The sequence below is a fragment of the Odocoileus virginianus genome, chromosome 17, assembly GCF_023699985.2.
Source record: "Odocoileus virginianus isolate 20LAN1187 ecotype Illinois chromosome 17, Ovbor_1.2, whole genome shotgun sequence".
Lineage (NCBI taxonomy): Eukaryota > Metazoa > Chordata > Mammalia > Artiodactyla > Cervidae > Odocoileus > Odocoileus virginianus.
The window spans coordinates 9,698,710-9,719,018 of NC_069690.1; the positions used below are offsets into that span (position 1 = coordinate 9,698,710).

General features: G+C 39.5%; 1 protein-coding gene and 1 pseudogene across 2 annotated transcripts in view; one reads left to right on the forward strand and one right to left on the reverse strand.

Moving 5' to 3' along the window:
- The first annotated feature begins 266 nt into the window (after positions 1-266).
- CLTC (clathrin heavy chain) overlaps positions 267-20,309 on the forward strand; it is a 64,597-nt gene continuing 44,554 nt past the window's right edge. The window contains exon 1 of one of the 2 annotated variants that reach the window (XM_020908755.2): positions 267-735. In XM_020908755.2, coding sequence (XP_020764414.1) covers positions 694-735 — 42 coding nt within the window. In that variant the 5' untranslated portion in view covers positions 267-693. The remainder of the gene's footprint in view (positions 736-20,309) is intronic. The other variant, XM_020908757.2, reaches the window with a different exon arrangement.
- On the reverse strand, positions 16,786-17,134 carry LOC110127248 (large ribosomal subunit protein eL37 pseudogene; annotated as a pseudogene).

The following is a 20,309-nucleotide window of genomic DNA, read 5'->3' on the forward strand; positions in this document are numbered from 1 at the left end:
AGGCAGCAGCACCGCCATTCCTCAAGGCGGCCCAACAGCCACCTCATTCCCAGGAGACGCCGCACTTCCCCAGAACTCGCTCTGCATTCTGGCAGCGACCAGCCGACCTTTCCCGACCAGCGTCACGTGCACCCGGAAGTACGTGGGTGGGACCTAAAGCGCCCACGGAAATGACGTTGCTCGCCCTTAGTCGCATGATGTGGCAAAATGCAAAAAAAGGTGGTGGAGGGGGAGGGAAAAGCAGGCGGCTGGGGAAAGTGATGAGGCAAAGAAAGTAGTCCCTTCGATGCTTCTATTTATTGCCGTGTCGCAGCCGTCAGCGAGTCCCTCGGCGCACTGCGCCCCGAATTCCTGCGCCCCGCGGCACCGCGGCACTCCGTGGAGGGGTACATAAGGCGGAGGGGGGGTGAAGTGACTGGGGCGGAGTTCTGTTGCCGGGATCCCTCCGCAGGGCTCAGCCGTTTCCGGAGTCTGCGCTGCGCCCGGTTCCGCCATTGCGGCTCTCCCGGACCCTGGAGCCTCCGCCCCCGACCTGAGCTCTTTCGTCTGCCTGCCAGTTTCCTGCGTCCCCGGAGACTCTCCTGCTGAGCCCAGCCTCCCCCCTCCCCTTTCTCCTCCTCTCCTTGGAGAGCCCGGGCAGCCACTGCCCCGCAGTCCCAGTGACAGGAGGAGACCATACCCCCCGACAGCGCCATGGCCCAGATTCTGCCAATTCGTTTTCAGGAGCATCTTCAGGTGCGGTGGGCCGGGGCTCGTGAAGGCTGTGGAGACGGGGGAGGTCGGAAGGAAGAAGCGGGAGTCTGAGTCCAAGCCAAAAAGAGTAGAATCGGAGAGGGGGGAGGGTATCGGTTCCTGAGGTAGGCGGACGGAGGACGGGGCACTATCTCCGAAAGCTTAAAGGGTTAAATGATTGATGTGGGGCTTGGGTGGCGAGGAGCGAGTCGAGATCCATGGGGGAGCGAGGCCACGCTGGGGTTTGAAGGCCTCTGTGTCTTCGCTTCCTGGATGGCAAGGACTGCGCATGATAAACCCTTCCACCCCCCGGTTTTATTCAGTTCATTCATTTGGGTTCGTGGAGCCGGGGACGGGGGGAGTTGTACGGTGGTGGTGATCTCCCGCGTTTCTTCCGGAGCAGGAATTCTCTTCTCCAAGCCAGCGCAGGGCTGTCACTTCTCATTGCTCTCTCGCTCTCTTTCCCCTTTTCCCCCATCGTGCCTGCACCTAGGAGTTGTGGCGCGGGTGGGATGGGGAGGAGCAAGCTTTTTTCCTTCCTCCCTCTGCGCCTCTCAGAGGGAAAGGCACCTTCCCCGGGGGTGGGGGAACGACAGCAGCTCCTCTCTTGCCTTGCCCAAGGCACTAGGAACGGGGAAGGTCACTGAAGGAAAAGGAGGAGGATAGAATGGGGGAATGTATTTATCAGGGTGGTGTCAATTTCAGAGTGCGTGGCCGGGGGGATCAAGGTTCCTAGGGAGACTCACCTTTTTTCACTTTATTGATTTCTTTGCGAATGGTGCAGCTTTGATCCCCTCTTTGGTTCTAGAAAACAGAAAGGAGTTGTCCAGAGGTTATCGTGGGGTCTGCCGGAGGTTAGCAGGTAGTTGGCTTGGCGTGAGTACCTCCCTCAGCATTGCAGGGAATTGAATGAACCCTGGGGATACAGCACACTTGCCCTGAGATATGCAGGGTTATTTGGTCTGTAATTGGCTGCGTTTAGTAGGTTCTAGAGTTCTTCCCCATGGTGCAGTATCCTGTAGGCAACAGACTGTCTTGTCTGGCAGCTTGCCCATGGCGGGCCCAGGCAGGTGATCATTGGAGGACTTGACTGAATTAAGTCGTTTTTTGAGCTTCTGATTTTCCTGGTTCACCAATCCTTGTTTTACTTAGGCTGAAATAAATTTATTCATAAAGTATGTTTTCTTTCCAGTTACATCCTTGAAGAGTCCTGCCTCCCCTCAGACATTTGAAGGACTAATTCGTAATGATAAGAGATGTCAGTGGTTTGACATGACACTAATACTAGTGATCTACTAGACACTTTACCATGAAATGCTATTTATTTTCTGCCATTGTTATAACGTATATAAAGGCTTCTTGCTATTAGATTTAATAGTCTGGCTGTCAACATAATTTCTTTTTTTACAGGTTATCACCTTTGCTTGCATCAGCAAGACTTCTTTTCCTTTGTCTTGAAATATAATGAGTAATCTTTACTCAAAAAAATGAGTTAAGTACTGTACTTTTATTCAGTCATTTTTGGTTTTCATAACTCATGCGATGCAATAGAACACTATTTGACAGAAGGTCAAGAAACATTAAGTGACAGAATGGACCCAGAAATTATTGTTCATGCTCCATCAAAATTTTTATTGCTGTGGTTACTACTGTTGAATGTGAAGGGTTAGGAAAATAATGTTTTTGAGTATGAAGGGAAAACACACCCTTGTCCTCACACTGAACTGCTTCTGGAATATAATCTTCCTGCAGACAAAAGTATGTAAAATCATACACAAGAAAAGCAGTTAACAATTGCTGTTTGCTTTACAAAACAGAGGCATATCCCACTAGTAAATCTTGTTTCTTGACTAGTGGTAGTTTGAGCAATAGTTTTTTCTTTCTATTAATGAAGAAACAAGATTATTGAATAACTCCAAAGGTTGTACTCCAACCTTGTCACTAATTGAAGACACATTTAATATAGGTCTCCTTTCTAAGTGGTTCATAGTTTTTGCAAATACTTGAGTGAAGCCATCTTCTCAACTGCTTTGAAGAGTTGAGTGTAAAGTAGCTATGCAAATATACTTAAAGAATTCAGTCTTTCAATTTCAGGAGCAGTATATTTAGCCCATGCCTAAGCTTAAGCTTGCTATGGTGACTATATACTCTAACTGAAAATGATTAATTGTTCAGAGTCCCAATCACCAGCCTCTTTTAGAATAATATAATTCCTGACTTTTCATTTTTATTCATTCCCTTTATAAAAATTAATAAGGATTATTTTAATTGGCATCTTAGGTCTTTGACCTCTGAGCCTCTGCCAGTTTGCAAAATCTTTCTGAAACAATAATTGGGAACAAAAATTGAGGAACTTGAGTGTAGCATTAACCTGTGAAAACGTCAAAGGGTGAACTTGAAATGAATTTATACCACCTAACTACTTGGACCAACTGAAGGGTCTGTCATCAAGGGCTTAGAACTACATCAAATGAACATTAATATTTTAAGTTACAAAGTTTTTTTTTCCTTTTTTAAGATGTTTAGGCCGATAGCAGTGAACAGATGAGTGCCTATTTGAACAAGATTTTGTTAGAATTGCAGGTTCTGAAAAAAATCTTAGGCTGTGTATAGAGTTGCCTGCAATCATCCTTTCTTAGCTCATTTAGTATCTTTGCGCTGATTGACACATTCTGCTGTATTCCCAGGTTCTTTGGGTCTGAATTAAAAATCTCCCAAACCTGTTCTTTTCCCTTTGAGCCATAAATGCAGGCATGGGATGTGTTGTGAATTCAGTGGTGGTGGGGTTCTTGATAATGGTTATTTTGATTTGTGAAGAGAAAGCAGTGCTGACTGACTGGGATATGTTACATGCTTCACTCTACCACCTGGAGGCGTCATACTGCCAGAGTTGCGTGGCGGTCTACTCTAGGCCCGGTTATGGTGTATCAGGCTTTTCAGTATTTTCCTAATGGTCAGTTTACTCAGCTTGTAAAGGGGTGTGGCTGATTCTAGGGAATGTGCTTTCACTCTGTTTAGGAAATAATTTAAGATATAAAATGCTATGTGTGTAGAATCACAGCCATTTTCATTTTGGTGTGGAGTGAAGTACATGATTTCAAGAACCTTAACCTATATAATATTTGAATTATATTTAACAAGATGTTTTCCTGTCACTGTTACTATGTGGCTTTAACTTTTTGGAAAGCTACTCTCCAATGGAACTTTCTTCCATGATGAAAATTTATACTAGCTACAAAGGCATATTGAACACTTGAAATGTTACTGTTATGTCTGAGGGACTAAATTTTTACTTCCTCTCAGTTAGTGTAAATGTCAGTAGCTACATGAAGCTATTAAGGAGGACATTGGACTGCACAATTGCAGGCAATATTGATGTGCTTTGTAAGAGTGAAGATTTATTTGCTCACCCATATTTATATGTCTGGAACATTTAAAAATATTTATTTACTTTACTGCTTTGAGTCTTCATTGTAGAATGCAGGCTTAGTTGCCCTGCAGCATGTGGGCGCTCGGTTCCTGGGCCAGGGGTTGAACCCATGTCCCCTGCATTGGAAGGTGGATTCTTAACTACTAGTCTCCCAGGGAAGTCCCTAGGACATTGTGTTAGCTAATGCTTATTAATACAGACTGTTGGTTGAATACTGTCTCTTTTGGGAAGTGGTGATGATGGACAGTGACTAGTGAATGGAAGGAGCAGCACTTGTAAGAGTCTGTTGTGTCCTATGAATGTAGTGGGTGCTTCCAAGTCTTCACTTAATATCTTAAAAATAGCTGGAGAAAGACTTAAACTAGTGCCCAAAGGAATACAGCAGAGTGAGATTTAAATATAGGTCTTCTGACACTAAACATTTCAAAGAAAAACAATGATTGGTGTTAAGATGAGAAGTTAGGCAGTATCCTGGTGTGCCTTTTGTTTTTCTGTTGGACTTTGGTCTGAGAAGTGATTTCTCTACTGATTTAATGTGTGGTTAATGATGTGGTATAGTAGACAGAGCAGGGGTTTGGAGGGTGTTGAGATCAGTGCCATCCAGTAGAAAAATACAAGCCATATCTGATTTTCCAGTGGCCATATTAAAAGTAAAAAACAGGTAAAATTAATTTTAATGTTTTGTTTAACTCAGTGGACCTTAAGTGTTATTTCAATGTGTAATCAGTATAAATCTTTCAGGTGAGATACTTTATATTCCTTTTTTGGGGGTACTGAATTTTCAAAATCTGATAGGTGTTTTATACTTAGAGCACATCTCAGCATTCATAAAGTTATAGTTGGAAAAACAGGTTTGCATATATAGGTTATTTCAAATATAAGTTTGCCATAATTTACTTATCTGTTACTGTTTAATTTTAATTAACTTAATATTGAGAATAAATTCAGTCACAATGACCGCATTTCAGGTGCTCAGAACTGCATGTGGCTTGTGGAATATGGCTGGAGTGTTAGAGAAGGCAGGTTAAGACTCGCCTTTTGCTCCTTTTCTCTGTAAAATAGGTGTGCTACCTCACAGTTACCGTGAAGGTCTGTCATGTATGTGAAAGTCCTTGATGTATCACTGGGAGGGACTGATTGTCAGCTGTATAATTTCTGTCCAGTATATTCTATTCAGACACCTCTCCGCCAGTGGCACATATTTGTAGACTTAAGACCTAGATTTTTATGGTTTATAAATATTTGCTACTGAAATTTTAATATTTACTATGTATCAACAATTACGTTACACTAAGGATAAAGTGGTGAACAGAACTGACTGCAACTTGCATTGACTAGTTCACAGAGGCTGTCCACATGTAATTGTAACCATGGTTGTTACTGACTGTTTGATAGTGCAGGGTTGAATACAAATAGTCGTAGGACACAAAATTGATTCTGCTCTGAAACTACCCAAAAGAAAGAAGTTTGTACATTAATCATGTATTGTAGCCCATGAGTGCTCACATGTGCCATTGGTACATCTTTAATTAGTGTCCCTTGGTCAGATAGATGAGACTCCTAATAAACCACATCTGATACAATGCCCACCTGGAATGCCAGTCAGGCCTTTGTCAGTGTTGTTTATTTGTCCTTATATAAAATGATAGTGCAGAATTGTGTGTTTGCTTAGATAGGAAATGAGATCTTAGTCCTTCATATTAGAAAGAGGCTATTTTAAAAAATTTATTTACATAGCAGTGCTTAAGCTACTTCATAAAATCAAATTGTAAGCCATAGCAAAGTTTACAGCTCTGGATGTCTCCCCCCCCCACCCCCTTCTTGGCCAAGCACCTGAGGCTAATGCTCTTAACTATGGGGGGCGGCAGGAGGCCTGGATCTGAATGTATTATGCAAAATCCATCTGTCAGACTTAGATTTTTGTCCCTTCTTTTGTTTTACAAAAGGCGTAATTTAAGATAGTTTATTCTGTTTTAGAGGGTGTAACAATTCATCAAATCTTAATTGTCCTGAAATCTACAAGATCAAAAATTGACCATTAGAGTTATTTGAACACCTATGGTGTGTCAGGAACTCTGCTAAATATTTTACCTTTATGATCTCATTTGATTAGCAAGAACATCCCTTCAGGTAGGTAGGGTTAGCCTTATTTTGCTGATGGGGAAAATAGAAGTTCATAGCAGTTAACCTATAGAGTCGCACACAGTTAGTGAGTGGGAGCTTAGACTTTAATATTTGCTCTTTCATTGTGGCATGTTGCCTCACTTGGTGATTGATCTGTATGCTTTGTATTTGTGCTGCGGTGGTCTTTGTATACATTCTACTAGTAGGTTGTTTTTAGGTCAGTAGTTTTTATATTAAGAGAAAAGTAGGGGCCAGGTGAACCAACATCTGATTTTCTGTGCCTTTAAACAGTTATTTAGCTGAGGTTTTTGAAGGGCTTTATCCAGGTTCCTGGTAAAAAGTTGTGCAGAATGATTGGGATCAGGTTAACTTGTAACATCCAAGAATTATCCATATCCCTTTCATAAGGCTGAACTTCTCAAATTTCTCTTTCTTAATGACTGGAGAGTGAATGTGTTCCAGTTTGAAGCCACTTGTGAAAGCAGGAAACTTCTGCTTTACTATATTATTCATGTTTTTGTGTTTATTCTAGTGTAAAACTGGAGTGGAACTCAAGGAAGACTGCTGTGCTTGGGGAGGAGGGGAGGAGGACGCGGGAGTAGAGCACACTCGTTCAGGTCGAGTAGCATAACCGGAGATGGGAAAGGGGTTAGAGAGTCGTAGGATTGGGCTTCGGAGGCAGAACTGCCAGTAATAGTAATACTTCCTGTTCTGAATCATTGGGTAAGTAAGGGCTTTTCTTTAAGTTCTGAAGTACAGCAGATTTTATTATTTATTTATTTATGGCCATGCCTCGAAGCATGAGGGATCTTTAGTTCCCCTACCTGTAAAGAAAGCTGAGCACCAAAGAATTGATGCTTTTGAACTGTGGTGTTGGAGAAGACTCTTGAGAGTCCCTTGGACTGCAGGGAGATCCAACCAGTCCATCTTAAAGGAAATCAGTCCTGAATATTCATTGGAAGGACTGATGCTGAAGCTGAAACTTCAGTACTTTGGCTACCTGATGTGAAGAACTGACTCATTGAAAAAGACCCTCATGCTGGGAAAGATTGAAGGCAGGAGGAGAAGGGGACGATAGAAGAAGAGATGGTTGGATGGCATCACCGACTCAATGGACATGAATTTGAGTAAACTCTTGGAGTTGATTATAGGGAAGCCTGGCACGCTGCAGTCCACGGGGGTCGCAACACATGGAGTCGGACACGACTGAGTGACTGAACTGAACCTGTGCAAGGATCAAACCTGTGCCTCCTGCAGTGGAAGCTTGGGTCTTAACCACTGGACTGGCATGGAAGTCCCCTGAAGTACAGCAGATTCTAAAGCCTGTTTTTGAGAGTAGGAACTGGGTCCATTGAAACCATTTTGTCACATTAAAATTTTTTAATTATGCAATACACCATTGTGGAAAATGTCTCAGATGTTTAATCCAAGCTCTGTCTTATTAGCTTTCCTCAACTTCCTCATTTATTAAATAATTAAAATAATACTTTTTGGCAGTTGTTAAGTTAGACTATAGTATGTGTTTGTATTTATATCATCATGCTTAGCCCATACAGATACTCAAATATTCATCCTTAGCCCTTATGCTGGAGGGCCTCTTCATCCAGTAGAGCTGAACATATTGCTATGCGAGAGGGGAAAAAATGCCCATTTAGTGAGTTACTGAAGTCAGGCTCTTGGAATTATACCAGACCCTCCTCCTTCTCCTTGTTTTCTTCATCCAGTCCATTTCTGAAGTAGGGAAGGAAGAATTGGAGGTCCTGGGGGTTGCAGTTTTTAATGACCCTTGAAATCATGTGAAATGAAAAATGAAAATTGGATTGAGACTTGGCTTTCATCTATTTCTGACCAACTGCTTATCAGAAAGAGGGCTTAAAAATGACTATTGTGGACAGAGGGAAGCAAAAGACTGTCCATGTTTGCTCAGCTTGACAAACTGACTTTGGGTAGATCTCATTATTTGAAAGATTAATAATTAGGCAAGACAACTGGTAGGCAGAAGATGGTTTACAAAATCCATCTCTTTCCCAGTTCTCTATAATATTTTACATTCTCTCCTCCTGAACTGTGCAAATCTATGGCAGGTTTCTTTTTTAAACCATAAAATATTCCTCTGGAAAGAGTTTCTTTACATAAACAGTGTTACCAAGTACTCATATTACTGAGTCCTTTCATAGTTGCTTCTGTTTGAATTGAATATTACAACACCATTCAGTGAAGGCTACCGTGGACTTGAAATCAGCTGCATTGGTAAGAGGTAACACCTAATAATTATTTTTCTCTGTATTGCCTCACAAAACTGTCTGATGTTGTAAGCAAACATTTTAAATACTGCTTGAAAACCAGTCCATTAGGGAGATGTTTCTGGAGATTATAATCCAAAAAGAAGTATAAAACAACTCCTGATACATAAAAAGAAATTAGAGGCATGTTATATAAATTTCCCATGATTGCACCATAATGAATTTTTTAAAAGCACTGTGATGGAATGGAGATGACTTTTCTACTGCTAATGAAGACTCTGTTGTGACACATGGGTTTGAAGAGTTTAAAATGGTTTCTGAAATGTGAAGAGTAGAAAGTCATTTCCAAGTTACTTTATACTTTTAAATGTCTACTTGTCTATGTCAAATGTCAAATGACTACTTGTATTATATATTAAGCACATCTAAAGTTAAAATTCACCATTTTAAAATGAACAATATAATGGTATTTAGTATGTTCACAGTATTTTGCAGTTATCACCTGTATCTAGTTCCAAAGCATTTAATTAAACTGAAAGGAAACCTCATATCCATTAAGTTGTCTCCTTCCTCCCATACCCCAAAACCATTAATATGCTTTGTCTCTGAATTTATCTATAAATGGAATCACACAGTCTGTGATCTTTTGTGTCTAACCTCCTGTGCTCAGCATACTGTTTGAGGTTTAGCTGTGTAGTATGTATTAGTATAAGTATTTCATTCTTTATGGCTGAATAATACTCCTTTGAATGGATATACCACATTTTATTTTTCCTTTCATCAACTGAGGAACATGTGTTCTTTCTACCTGTTGACTGTTGTGAATAGTGCTGCTATGAACATTAATGTACAAGTTTTTGTTTGAATACCTATATTTAGTTTTTTTTTTTTTTAATATATACTGAGGAGTGGAATCGTTGGGTCATATGGTAACTCTGCAGTATAGGAGACTGGGGTTTGATCCCTGAATCGGGAAGATCCCCTGGAGAAGGAAATGGCAACCCACCCCAGTATTCCTGCCTGGAGAATTCCATGGACAGAGGAGCCTGGTGGGATACAGCCCATGGGGTCAGAAAGAGTCGGGCATGACCGAGTGACTGACACTGTAACACTGTGATAAACTCTATTTTAACTTTGTGAGGGGTCACCCAGCTTTTTCACAGCAGCTACACTGTTTTACATCCCCATCAGCCACGTATGAGAGTTCCAGCATTTCCACATTCTCTCCAACAGTTATCAAAAGCTTTTTTGGATGACCAGGGAATAGTCTGCTTGGGAAAATGAATACCCTGTTTAGTGTTTTTATTTCTGTGTGTTCTCTTCCAATCTTTGTAGTTCTGCCCTCCATTAAATTGTGTGTTCTGCTTTAGATTGCATTTCCATTTTTTCTGAAATACTACCTGTAACCACCACCTGGAACCAGTCTTTGGTAGCATTCAGTTATTTTGTGCCAGCTAAATGGCATTTATACAGGAAAGGACAAAACCCTGGGGAGTCAGATATATCTGCAAGATTTGGGGTATAAAAATTTCCCTGTATTTCCCTGCAGCTTGATTAGAATTAATATGTGATATTTCATCAAATTATTGGGTTATTTTAAAGAATGAGTCACATATAAGGTTTGAAATTTTCCAGTTAGCTGGCTACAAGTAGGAAAAATTCTTTGAATCTCCTGATAGTTTACCAAAGCTAGTAGCCTTACAGTTCCGGTCTGCAACTATGGTTCTTTCCTGAAAATATCACTTAAACAGTTTGGTGTGTGTGACCAGAGTTTTTAAAAAAAAAAACTCCTGAGAATGATTGCTTCAGAGATTTATATGGAGTAGAAACAAATGTATAGGTTAAGTATGGAGTCCACAAGGGCATTTTTATTTGTTGCTTAAAATGTGTGAAGTACATAGAAAACACTGGCTGCTATACTGTTGATGAAAGAACTAAAGGAATGCTGCATTTTCAGCATTTTTAAAATTTCCTATAGAAAACAGCAATTGCAGTTTTTGACGTTGTGCTAGGTTCCTGGAAAGGCTCAGCAGTTAACTACTGTCAGCATTTTCTTCACTGTGATTAATGGCGGTGAAGGTTGAGGATGTTTGGAACTTTTAAAGGAAGTCATGCTGAGTGAAATCCCTGGGTAGGAAGTTAACCAGATCTTCAAGCACTTTAAAATTATCAGTATTGGGTGACATCCAAATATCAACAGGACTAAAATTGTTGACTTCTTTACTCTGTAGCAGTAAAGTAAATAAAGACTTATTAAGTCTTTATCAAGATACAAGATTCAGGGACTTCCTCCTCTGTCTCGTGGTTAAGACTGCGCTTCCCCTGCAGGGGGTGAGGGTTCCATCCTTGGTGGGGGAACTAGAATCCTGCAAGCCACATAGTGCAGCTCCCCCTCCCCCAAAAAGCTGCGTGATTCACTTACAGAAAATGTAACTGAAGTAGGACTATACGGGAGAGCAGGCACAAAAACTGCCTTGTCTGGAGTACACTATCTGTGCGTGTTTCCTTTACATTCTGTTAAGATGGAACAAGGAGGAAGGAACCCGGAAAGTGTAAAGCCAAGCACTGATTGTGAAACATCCATAATAATGCTGTCATAAACACAAAATTTAATATATTTTGATCTTCAGCTGATTCAGCTGATAAATGAGTTGTGTTGTGAGCTTACTAGTCATTCATTAGGAAGCAGACTCCACGGGTGTGCTTATAAAGAAGCCTGTTTCCAGTGAATGTTCCTGCCTGATCAGATGTAGGAAGTGCTGGTTGAAATTAGTAGACTCAAAGCAAATTTGTCATTCTTTAAATTGTATATTTGTAGGCATAGACACAGTTGTGATTGATTGCTTAGACAGACCTTATGCTGATGGAGAGTGTCATTTTTAGCTAGTCAAAGAATTGGACATGGAAAAAGTAGTCTGGTTTTAGTTGGTTGAATTGTCTTATGGCAGAATTTTCTACCCTTTTTAATACATGTATACTGTTGGATTAAATATAGACATAGTCCATTTGGTTCCTTTAACAACGTTTTCATAGTTTGATCACTAATGTATTCTAATAGATGCTGACTCATCGTCAGTGGATTTCCTGATTTCCTTGATACGTGAAGGTTTTCCAAGGTTTCTTTAGTAACAAGAATTTTGAAAAAAAAGTGATTCCCACATTGGCCCTCGCTATGTAATGTTAGTAGCATGACATCAGGGCCAGTCTGTTTTAGAATAGTTTGTCATGACGCCACGGCCCCAGAGTTAAATAGCTGTAAAAGGATAGAAATCTCTCAAACTCTTCTGTGCCGCCATGCCATCTAAGAGCTTGTGTGCTTAGTCGCTCAGTCGTGTCTGACTCTATGAGACCCCATGGACTGTAGCCCGCCAGGCTTCTCTGTTCATGGGGATTCTCCAGGCAAGAAGACTGGATGGGTTGCCATGCCCCCCTCCAGGTGATCTTCCCGACCCAGGGATCAAACCCAGGTCTCCCGCACTGCACGTGGATTCTTTACCATCTGAGTCAGCAGGGAAGCTCTAAGAGCTTAGCATTTACTAAATTGCTTAAATAAACCTTTTATACAGCTCCTGTTCATGCCTTGCTCCCCCTCACACACAGAGAGACGCTTTCTCTCTTCTGTTTGCCACATGGACAGTTAAATCAAGTATGGTTTCAAAACCAAGACCGGAAGATAAGAGCTTAAAATGTTAAAAACTGATGAGCATTTAACTTGGATTTCTGAATCTAATATTGCTGAAGTTAAAAAATGTGACCACATTTCTTTGATATTAATACAGTCTCTTTCAGAGTCAACATTTTTTAAATTGAGGATTCTTCTTACAGTTGTACTCTTCTTTCCCCAAAAGCTTTTTGACATTGATGAGCATCTTAGAAATTGAGGCAGTGGTAGTTTATCAGGCACAGAGATGGGCTTATCTTTTCCCCTGTTCTCTGAAGAAATTACATCAGTCCCTTTTAACCTGGGCCTTAGTTATTTGAATGTTTAGTGCTTTGTTAAAAGGCACCCAGAGCGAGGTGGTCTCTTCCTTGGACTTGTGGTAGCTTTGAACTTTGTAGACTTTTTCCGCTGAAGCCTCCTGCAGCTACCTGGACTCTGAGACCTGAAAGTTGTAATTTTTTTCCTGCTTCTCCTTGTCTTGTCTGCAATCCCTATCTAGGGTGAGTGTGTCTTTTTGCCAGCTGTCCTTTATATTTTGCCAGATTTTAATTTAAAAGAAGTTCTCCCTTTCTCCTTGTTGGACTCGCAAGAAAAACTTCTGAGAACAGTGCTCTCCAGTAGAACTGTGCAATAATGGAAATATTCTACATTCTGTGCTTTCCACTGTGGTAGTCACATGTGGCAGTTGAGTGCTTGAAATGAGATCAATGTGATTGAGAAACTGAGTTTTAAATTTTATTTACTAAGCAAAAGTACATGGCTCCCTGTGGCCATATTGGACAGTGTAGCAAACCTCTCAGTTCTGACTGGGCAGATGTTACTCAGCTCCTTTACAGAGCAAAGTCAGACCAGATGAGTGGTTTGAGTTTCATCTCTGCCTTTTGAGGTTGTATTCTTCCTTCCTGCTCTGCAGGTAAACTGTCCCAATAAAGTCTAATCCTTATAGCTTCAATTTAATTTTCAAGTTCTGCAATCTATAAGAGCAGAGATTCATCCCTCTTTTAAAGCTTCAAAAAATAATAAATTTGCACAGTTTCATAATACTGATAAGAGCATATACCCAAGTCATCTAGATTTTTAATGCTATTTTGCTGTATTTGTTTTAATTAAACATTTTTTTAAAAATTTAGGATATTACAATGTTTCATAAATATTCCAGTATGCATGCATCTTTAGAAAATAAGAAAAGCTTCTTATAATCACAGTATCATTATAGCATCCTAATAGTTAACAATTCCTCAATGTTCTGAAAACCAATCCATATTCAGATTTCCCTTATTGTCCCTAAATATTTGATTCGTTTAAAGCAGGATCCATGCAAGATCTGGGTGTTGCCTCCAGTTACGACTCTTGTAAAAAACATTCTAATTCTTTTTTTTTTTTTTCATTTATTTTTATTAGTTGGAGGCTAATTACTTTACATCATTACAGTAGTTTTTGTCATACATTGAAATGAATTAGCCATGGATTTACATGTATTCCCCATCCTGGTCCCCCCTCCCACCTCCCTCTCCACCCGATCCCTCTGGGTCTTCCCAGTGCACCAGGCCCGAGCACTTGTCTCATGCACCCAACCTGGGCTGGTGATCTGTTTCACCCTAGATAATATACATGTTTCAATGCTGTTCTCTTGAAACATCCCACCCTCGCCTTCTCCCAGAGTCCACAAGTCTGTTCTTTACATCTGAGTCTCTTTTTCTGTTTTGCATATAGGGTTATCATTACCATCTTTCTAAATTCCATATATATGTGTTAGTATACTGTAATGGTCTTTATCTTTCTGGCTTACTTCACTCTGTATAATGGGCTCCAGTTTCATCCATCTCATTAGAACTGATTCAAATGAATTCTTTTTAATGGCTGAGTAATATTCCATGGTGTATATGTACCACAGCTTCCTCATCCATTTGTCTGCTGGTGGGCATCTGGGTTGCTTCCATGTCCTGGCTATTATAAACAGTGCTGCGATGAACATTGGGGTGCACGTGTCTCTTTCAGATCTGGTTTCCTTGGTGTGTATGCCCAGAAGTGGGATTGCTGGGTCATATGGCAGTTCTATTTCCAGCTTTTTAAGAAATCTCCACACTGTTTTCCATAGTGGCTGTACTAATTTGCATTCCCACCAACAGTGTAAGAGGGTTCCCTTTTCTCCACACCCTCTCCAGCATTTATTGCTTATAGACTTTTGGATAGCAGCCATCCTGACTGGCGTATAATGGTACCTCATTGTGGTTTTGATTTGCATTTCTCTGATAATGAGTGATGTTGAGCATCTTTTCATGTGTTTGTTAGCCATCTGTATGTCTTCCTTGGAGAAATGTCTGTTTAGTTCTTTGGCCCATTTTTTGATTGGGTCATTTGTTTTTCTGGAGTTGAGCTGAAGGAGTTGCTTGTATATGTTTGAGATTAATCCTTTGTCTGTTGCTTCGTTTGCTATTATTTTCTCCCAATCTGAGGGCTGTCTTTTCACCTTGCTTATAGTTTCCTTTGTTGTGCAAAAGCTTTTAAGTTTCATTAGGTCCCATTTGTTTATTTTTTCTTTTATTTCTAAAAGTCTGGGATGTGGGTCATAGAGGATCCTGCTGTGATTTATGTCAGAGAGTGTTTTGCCTATGTTCTCCTCTAGGAGTTTTATAGTTTCTGGTCTTACATTTAGATCTTTAATCCATTTTGAGTTTATTTTTGTGTATGGTGTTAGAAAGAGTTCTAGTTTCATTCTTTTACAGGTGGTTGACCAGTTTACCCAGCACCACTTGTTAAAGAGGTTATCTTTTTTCCATTGTATATCCTTGCTTCCTTTGTCGAAGATAAGGTGACCATAGGTTCGTGGATTTCTCTCTGGGCTTTCTATTCTGTTCCATTGATCTATATTTCTGTCTTTGTGCCAGTACCATACTGTCTTGATGACTGTGGCTTTGTAGTATAGTCTGAAGTCAGGCAGATTGATTCCTCCAGTTCCATTCTTCTTTCTCAGGATTACTTTGGCTATTCGGGGTTTTTTGTATTTCCATACAAATTGTGAAATTATTTGTTCTAGTTCTGTGAAAAATACCGTTGGTAGTTTGATAGGGATTGCATTGAATCTATAGATTGCTTTGGGTAGTATAGCCATTTTGACAATATTGATTCTTCCAATCCATGAACACAGTAAAACATTCTAATTCTTACAGAGTTTGAGATTTACAGAAAAGTCGAAGAATGGTACAAAGATTCTTTGCACACTTTACCCAGATTTGTCAGTTCTTTTTTTTTTTTTTGTTACATTTGATTTATCCTCTCTCACTACATGTTTCTTTTTTTACTGAACTGATTGAAAGTGATTTGCAGATATGATGCCTCTGCCACTACATACTCTAGTATGTTTAATAAGAATAACCAAATGGTCTTATACAGCCATGCTGCAGTGATTGAGGTGAAGAATTTGACAGACTACTGTTATCTCAGGCTCAGTTTCATCAGTTGTTCCAGTAATGTTTTTTGTAAGAAAATTCAGGATTATGAATAAGTTGTCCTGTCTCTTTAAAAGAATACAGGTCATTTTTTTGTGGCATGTTCCTCAGTTTGCGTTTGTCTGATGTGTCTTCATGGTTGAATTCAGGTTGTATACTTTGGCTGGGATACTACAGGAGGGATGTATTCTCTGTAATGCTTCACATTGGGAAGCACATGCTATCGTTTTGACTCATTGCTAGTTATGTTAACTTTTGTCACAACCCTTTGATGAGGGTTGGGCCTAACAGTTTTCTTCACCATATATCTCCTTTTCCCTTTGTAATAAGTGATTTGTAAATGGGGAGGTATTTTGAGACATTGCAAATACTTGTTGTTCCTCAAAATTTCACCTGTTTTTGTATCCATTGATGATTTTTGTCTGAATCAATTATTGTGTTGATCACAAAAGACTGACTTTTAAAGAATTCCATGTCTTTTACCATTTTTAAGTTAGCTTTCTTTTGCAAGAAACAACTTCTCCTTTTTTGTTTATATTAGTGCAGAATCCTGGGCTTCATAAATCCTTTAATCTGTAGTTATCCTGAAAAGTAATTAGCCATATACGATTAGTAAAGGAATGTTCTCCTTTTATGTAAGAATATTTGAGCCTTTAGAACTATTGAGAGGCAGAAATGGCAGAGACTTTCATTCGTTAAGAAAGTTTTTTTATTTGAGGAGCTACAGTTTACTTGGGTAAATGGATCTGAAATAGTGGGGCATGGGCAGATTAAGAAAAATTGGGAAATTTTGGTTTTGGAAGTGTTTCGGGGGTTGGGGGGCAGTGTGTGCGTGTCTCTCTGAACCAGGTAGCTTCAACTCTTTGGCACACTAAGGGAGAAAGACTGTTCCTGCTTTCCACTTCACCTGTTTCTTAGCCTTGAGGTCTTTAGGGTAAAGAGAATTATTGCTCCTGACCTTATGCCTTCTGTTTGCATTAGCTTCCCTGGCTTGCTCCCTAAACAAAGGTTTAGGAGACATATTTACTAGGTTTGCTAGAAAGCCTTAGTAGTACTGTTCCATGGTGCTCTTAAAAGTAAGAATTGAAATAAAATGGGGTTACTTGGCATGGATATGTTACATGATTCCATGTTACGTGATTTTTTTTTTTTTTTTAAGCCAGAACATTTATTGCACGACTAATTGTTGAAATCCTTAGGAAGAACTGGATGCTGCACCAACCGCTCGCTTGGGTTTAAGTGTTGTTCTTTCACTGAATCCATGCCTGAATCTGCGGTATACAATTTTTAGGTGCCTCATTCAACCAGTCCTGGTGGTATTTCGTCTTTTAGCTTTAGCACTCCAATTATACTTTCTCTTTCGCTTGGCAGGGTAGCCACACTTGCCGCAGGTCGACTTCTGAAGGTGGTAGGCCTTAGAGTCACAGCGGCGGCCCAGCGTGTGCGTCTCATTCCCACGCTTTCCAAACGATGACATTCCCTTCGTCATCTTGCTTCTGCCACCGAGACCAAAGGGTGTTACGTGATTTTGAAGATTCTGGTCTCTGCCTGACTTTTAGTTGGGTAAATTAAATAGCAGAATTGGACATTTTAAAGAGTAATTTCCTTTTCTCAAAAGAAAAAACAAACATGCAGTGTCTAGTTAAGCATGGAGAGACTAGTAATCTTTTTATCAGTAGTTCAGAGAAATTCACACCCAGAGTTTTAGCCAACTTCTAGCACAGCTGAATTAAACAGATAAAATGCAAATTCAAAAAAAGCTAATCTTAAGCTGGCCAGAGCACTCATGTGTTATATGTACTAGTAGTGTCTATTGAGGCTTTACTATGTTCTGAAAGCACTTTAATTAAATCCTCACAATTGTGGGAAATGTACTATGATCTCAGATGTTTCAGATGAAGAAATGATAGATATACAGAGATAACTGATTTACCTTTGGTCATTTATGTGGCAAAACTAGGGCTAAACCCAGACATTTTGTCTCCTATGATGAATCCACAGAACTGATTCTGGATGGCATTTGTAGTTTATAATCAGAGTTATACATTTGTACAGTAATTGTCTATTTGAATGAAGAACCTTCTGTGTTCTCTGGATTGTGGGGGATCTGAAATACTGTTTCTCACTACAAAACTAAGAATGCAGTGTCTTTTTTTCCCCTTGGTGTGTTAATCCAAATTGGGGGGAGAGGGGAAAGGAAGAGGAAACAATTCTGTGTCATTTGTAAAATGACAGGGCACTCCAGAGTTTTGGGTGTGCTGATTAACAGTAAATCTATTTACAGTCAACCCTCCTCCGTGTCTGTGGTTTCCCATACTTATAAAGGACTTAACCAGCATCTGTGGATTTTTGATGTCTGCCAGGGCACCTGGAACCAATCCCCAGTGGGTAGCCAGAGATGGATGACTACTTATTTTTTAGAATCTGAACTAGATTTGAATGTCAAGTCTTAAACAGTAGTGCCACTTACAGACTAGTATACAGAATCTATCCTGGAAACTAAACAAATGGCAAGTTTGGGTGGCTTTCTTTAAAAGGGAGCGATGGATAGTTCTGTGCTTTTGTGCATGTACCATTAGTGGTTTATTTTTTTTTCCCTAAGGGAGACTAGCGTTGTTTCTTTTTAAGGGAAACTGGAGAAATATATATATATATATATATATATATATTTTTTTTTTTTTTTTTTTTTTTTTTTTCCATCTGTGCATAGGATGTTTAAGATGGAAAAGTATCCCTAATTGCTGGCGGGAGAGAGGTATTACTGGAAACATGGAGTGAGTGACTTTTAATAGTAGTTATACCCTTTTGTATAGAATGAATGGTCATATGCATGTCACAACTATTCAAAAAGAAAGCACTCCATTTTCTTGGACTGAAGGGTATTGACTCCATATCCTTATTTTATAAATAATTATAAAATAATAAAAATTATTTGAAGTTTAAAAAAGATACTTTATTATAGAAACTTCCAAATATATCTCAAAATAGAATATTCCCAACTTCAACAGTTGAGAGTCCCTTGGACACTAAGGAGATCAAACCAGTCAATCCTGAAGGAAATGAACCCTGAGTGTTCATTGGAAGGACAGAAGCTGAGGCTCCAATAGAGTTAAGCCACCCGATGGGAAGAGCTGACTCATTGGAAAAGACCCTGATTCTGGGAAAGATTGGGGGGCAGAAGGAGAAAGGGGTGACAGAAGATATGATGGTTGGATGGCATCACTCAATGCGCAGGAGGTTGAGCAAACTCCAGGACATAGTGAAGGACAAAAGGGAAGCCTGGCGTGCTACAGTCCATGGGGTCGCAGAGAGTCCAGCACAGCTTAGCAAGTGAACAACAAACAGCTTCAAAAGTAGCAATATTTTGCCAATTGAGAGGATTAAAAAATGTGGACAGAGTTTGAGTATTATTGTGTATTCTCTGAAAACAGCTGCAGGTATGGAGACGCTTAATATTAATATGTTCTCTGAATTTATTAATGGTTTGTTCTACAGTCTGTGATTCAGTTTCTGTGGTATATAGCTCATATACCATTAGACCTTTATAACTGACTAGAATATTTTATGGCTAGTATATGGTGTTTTGATCTATACAGATATTATTAGACACAGATATCTAGTATGATAACACTTTTATGTGATCCCATTTTGAGAGTGCATCTAACTGAGAATTGTTTTGGGATGTTTTTCTTTTTAATATACCCTTGGAAAATAGGGGAAGAATTGGTGAGTGTTCTGGGTATTCTCACTGAGAAGTATCAGCAGTAAGGAAAAATTCTTACTGACCTTATTTGAAGACAAGGGAGAAAAAGTAACTTAAAAAAAAATTTTATTTTAATTGGAGGCTAATTACTTTACAATATTGTAGTGGTTTTGCCATACATTGATATGAATCCGCCACGGGTGTACATGTGTTCCCCATCCTGAACCCCCCTCCCAAATAACTTTCTGTTAACTGATTGGAATAGGTCACTTATCCTAACAACTGGGAGAGGTTTTTTAGGAAGGAGCAGTTTCCTATTTAGTTGTGTAAATGGGCATTACTTAAGTATCCTTCTTAAAATGTTTAAATGTGTAGATTGGTGAGGATTTGCCACCTACTTCTTATTTAATTTTTTTTAAATAAAGTGTAAATCTTTCATATGGAGTACATCCTTGATAGAGAAAGTTAAAAAATAAATATACACAGCTTTCTTGGTAGAATGTGTTTAATGAGAAAAAGTAAAAGTGCTACATAGATTGAGGAGAAGTATCAGGAACTGCCCCCACTTTGCACCAAATCTTTGCTTTTTCTGCAAATAAAACAGCTCTGAGGCTGAAGTTCTCTGCTGGCATTTGAAGACATTTCTTGCTGCATTTATCTGGAGATCTGGTAGAGAATAAAAAACACATGTTTCTTGACTTAGCATTTTCCCTCTTTATTACCTCATAGTCTTTTCATAACAGTTGTTTTCTACCGAGTTTTCTTATGTGGACGGATAAAAAGGAATCTCTTAGAATCATTTAGTTCAGTGTGTTTGTGGTTTGCATCCTTGTTTTAATTTTACTATTTGACTAGCACTGTTTATTTTTACTTTCTCAGACACTGTAGGATTTAAGCTATGACAGCTGAGACTCAAAATTGCCTTTGGTGAATGCTTGGTAGTAACTTAGAAGCCTAGAATTGTTTG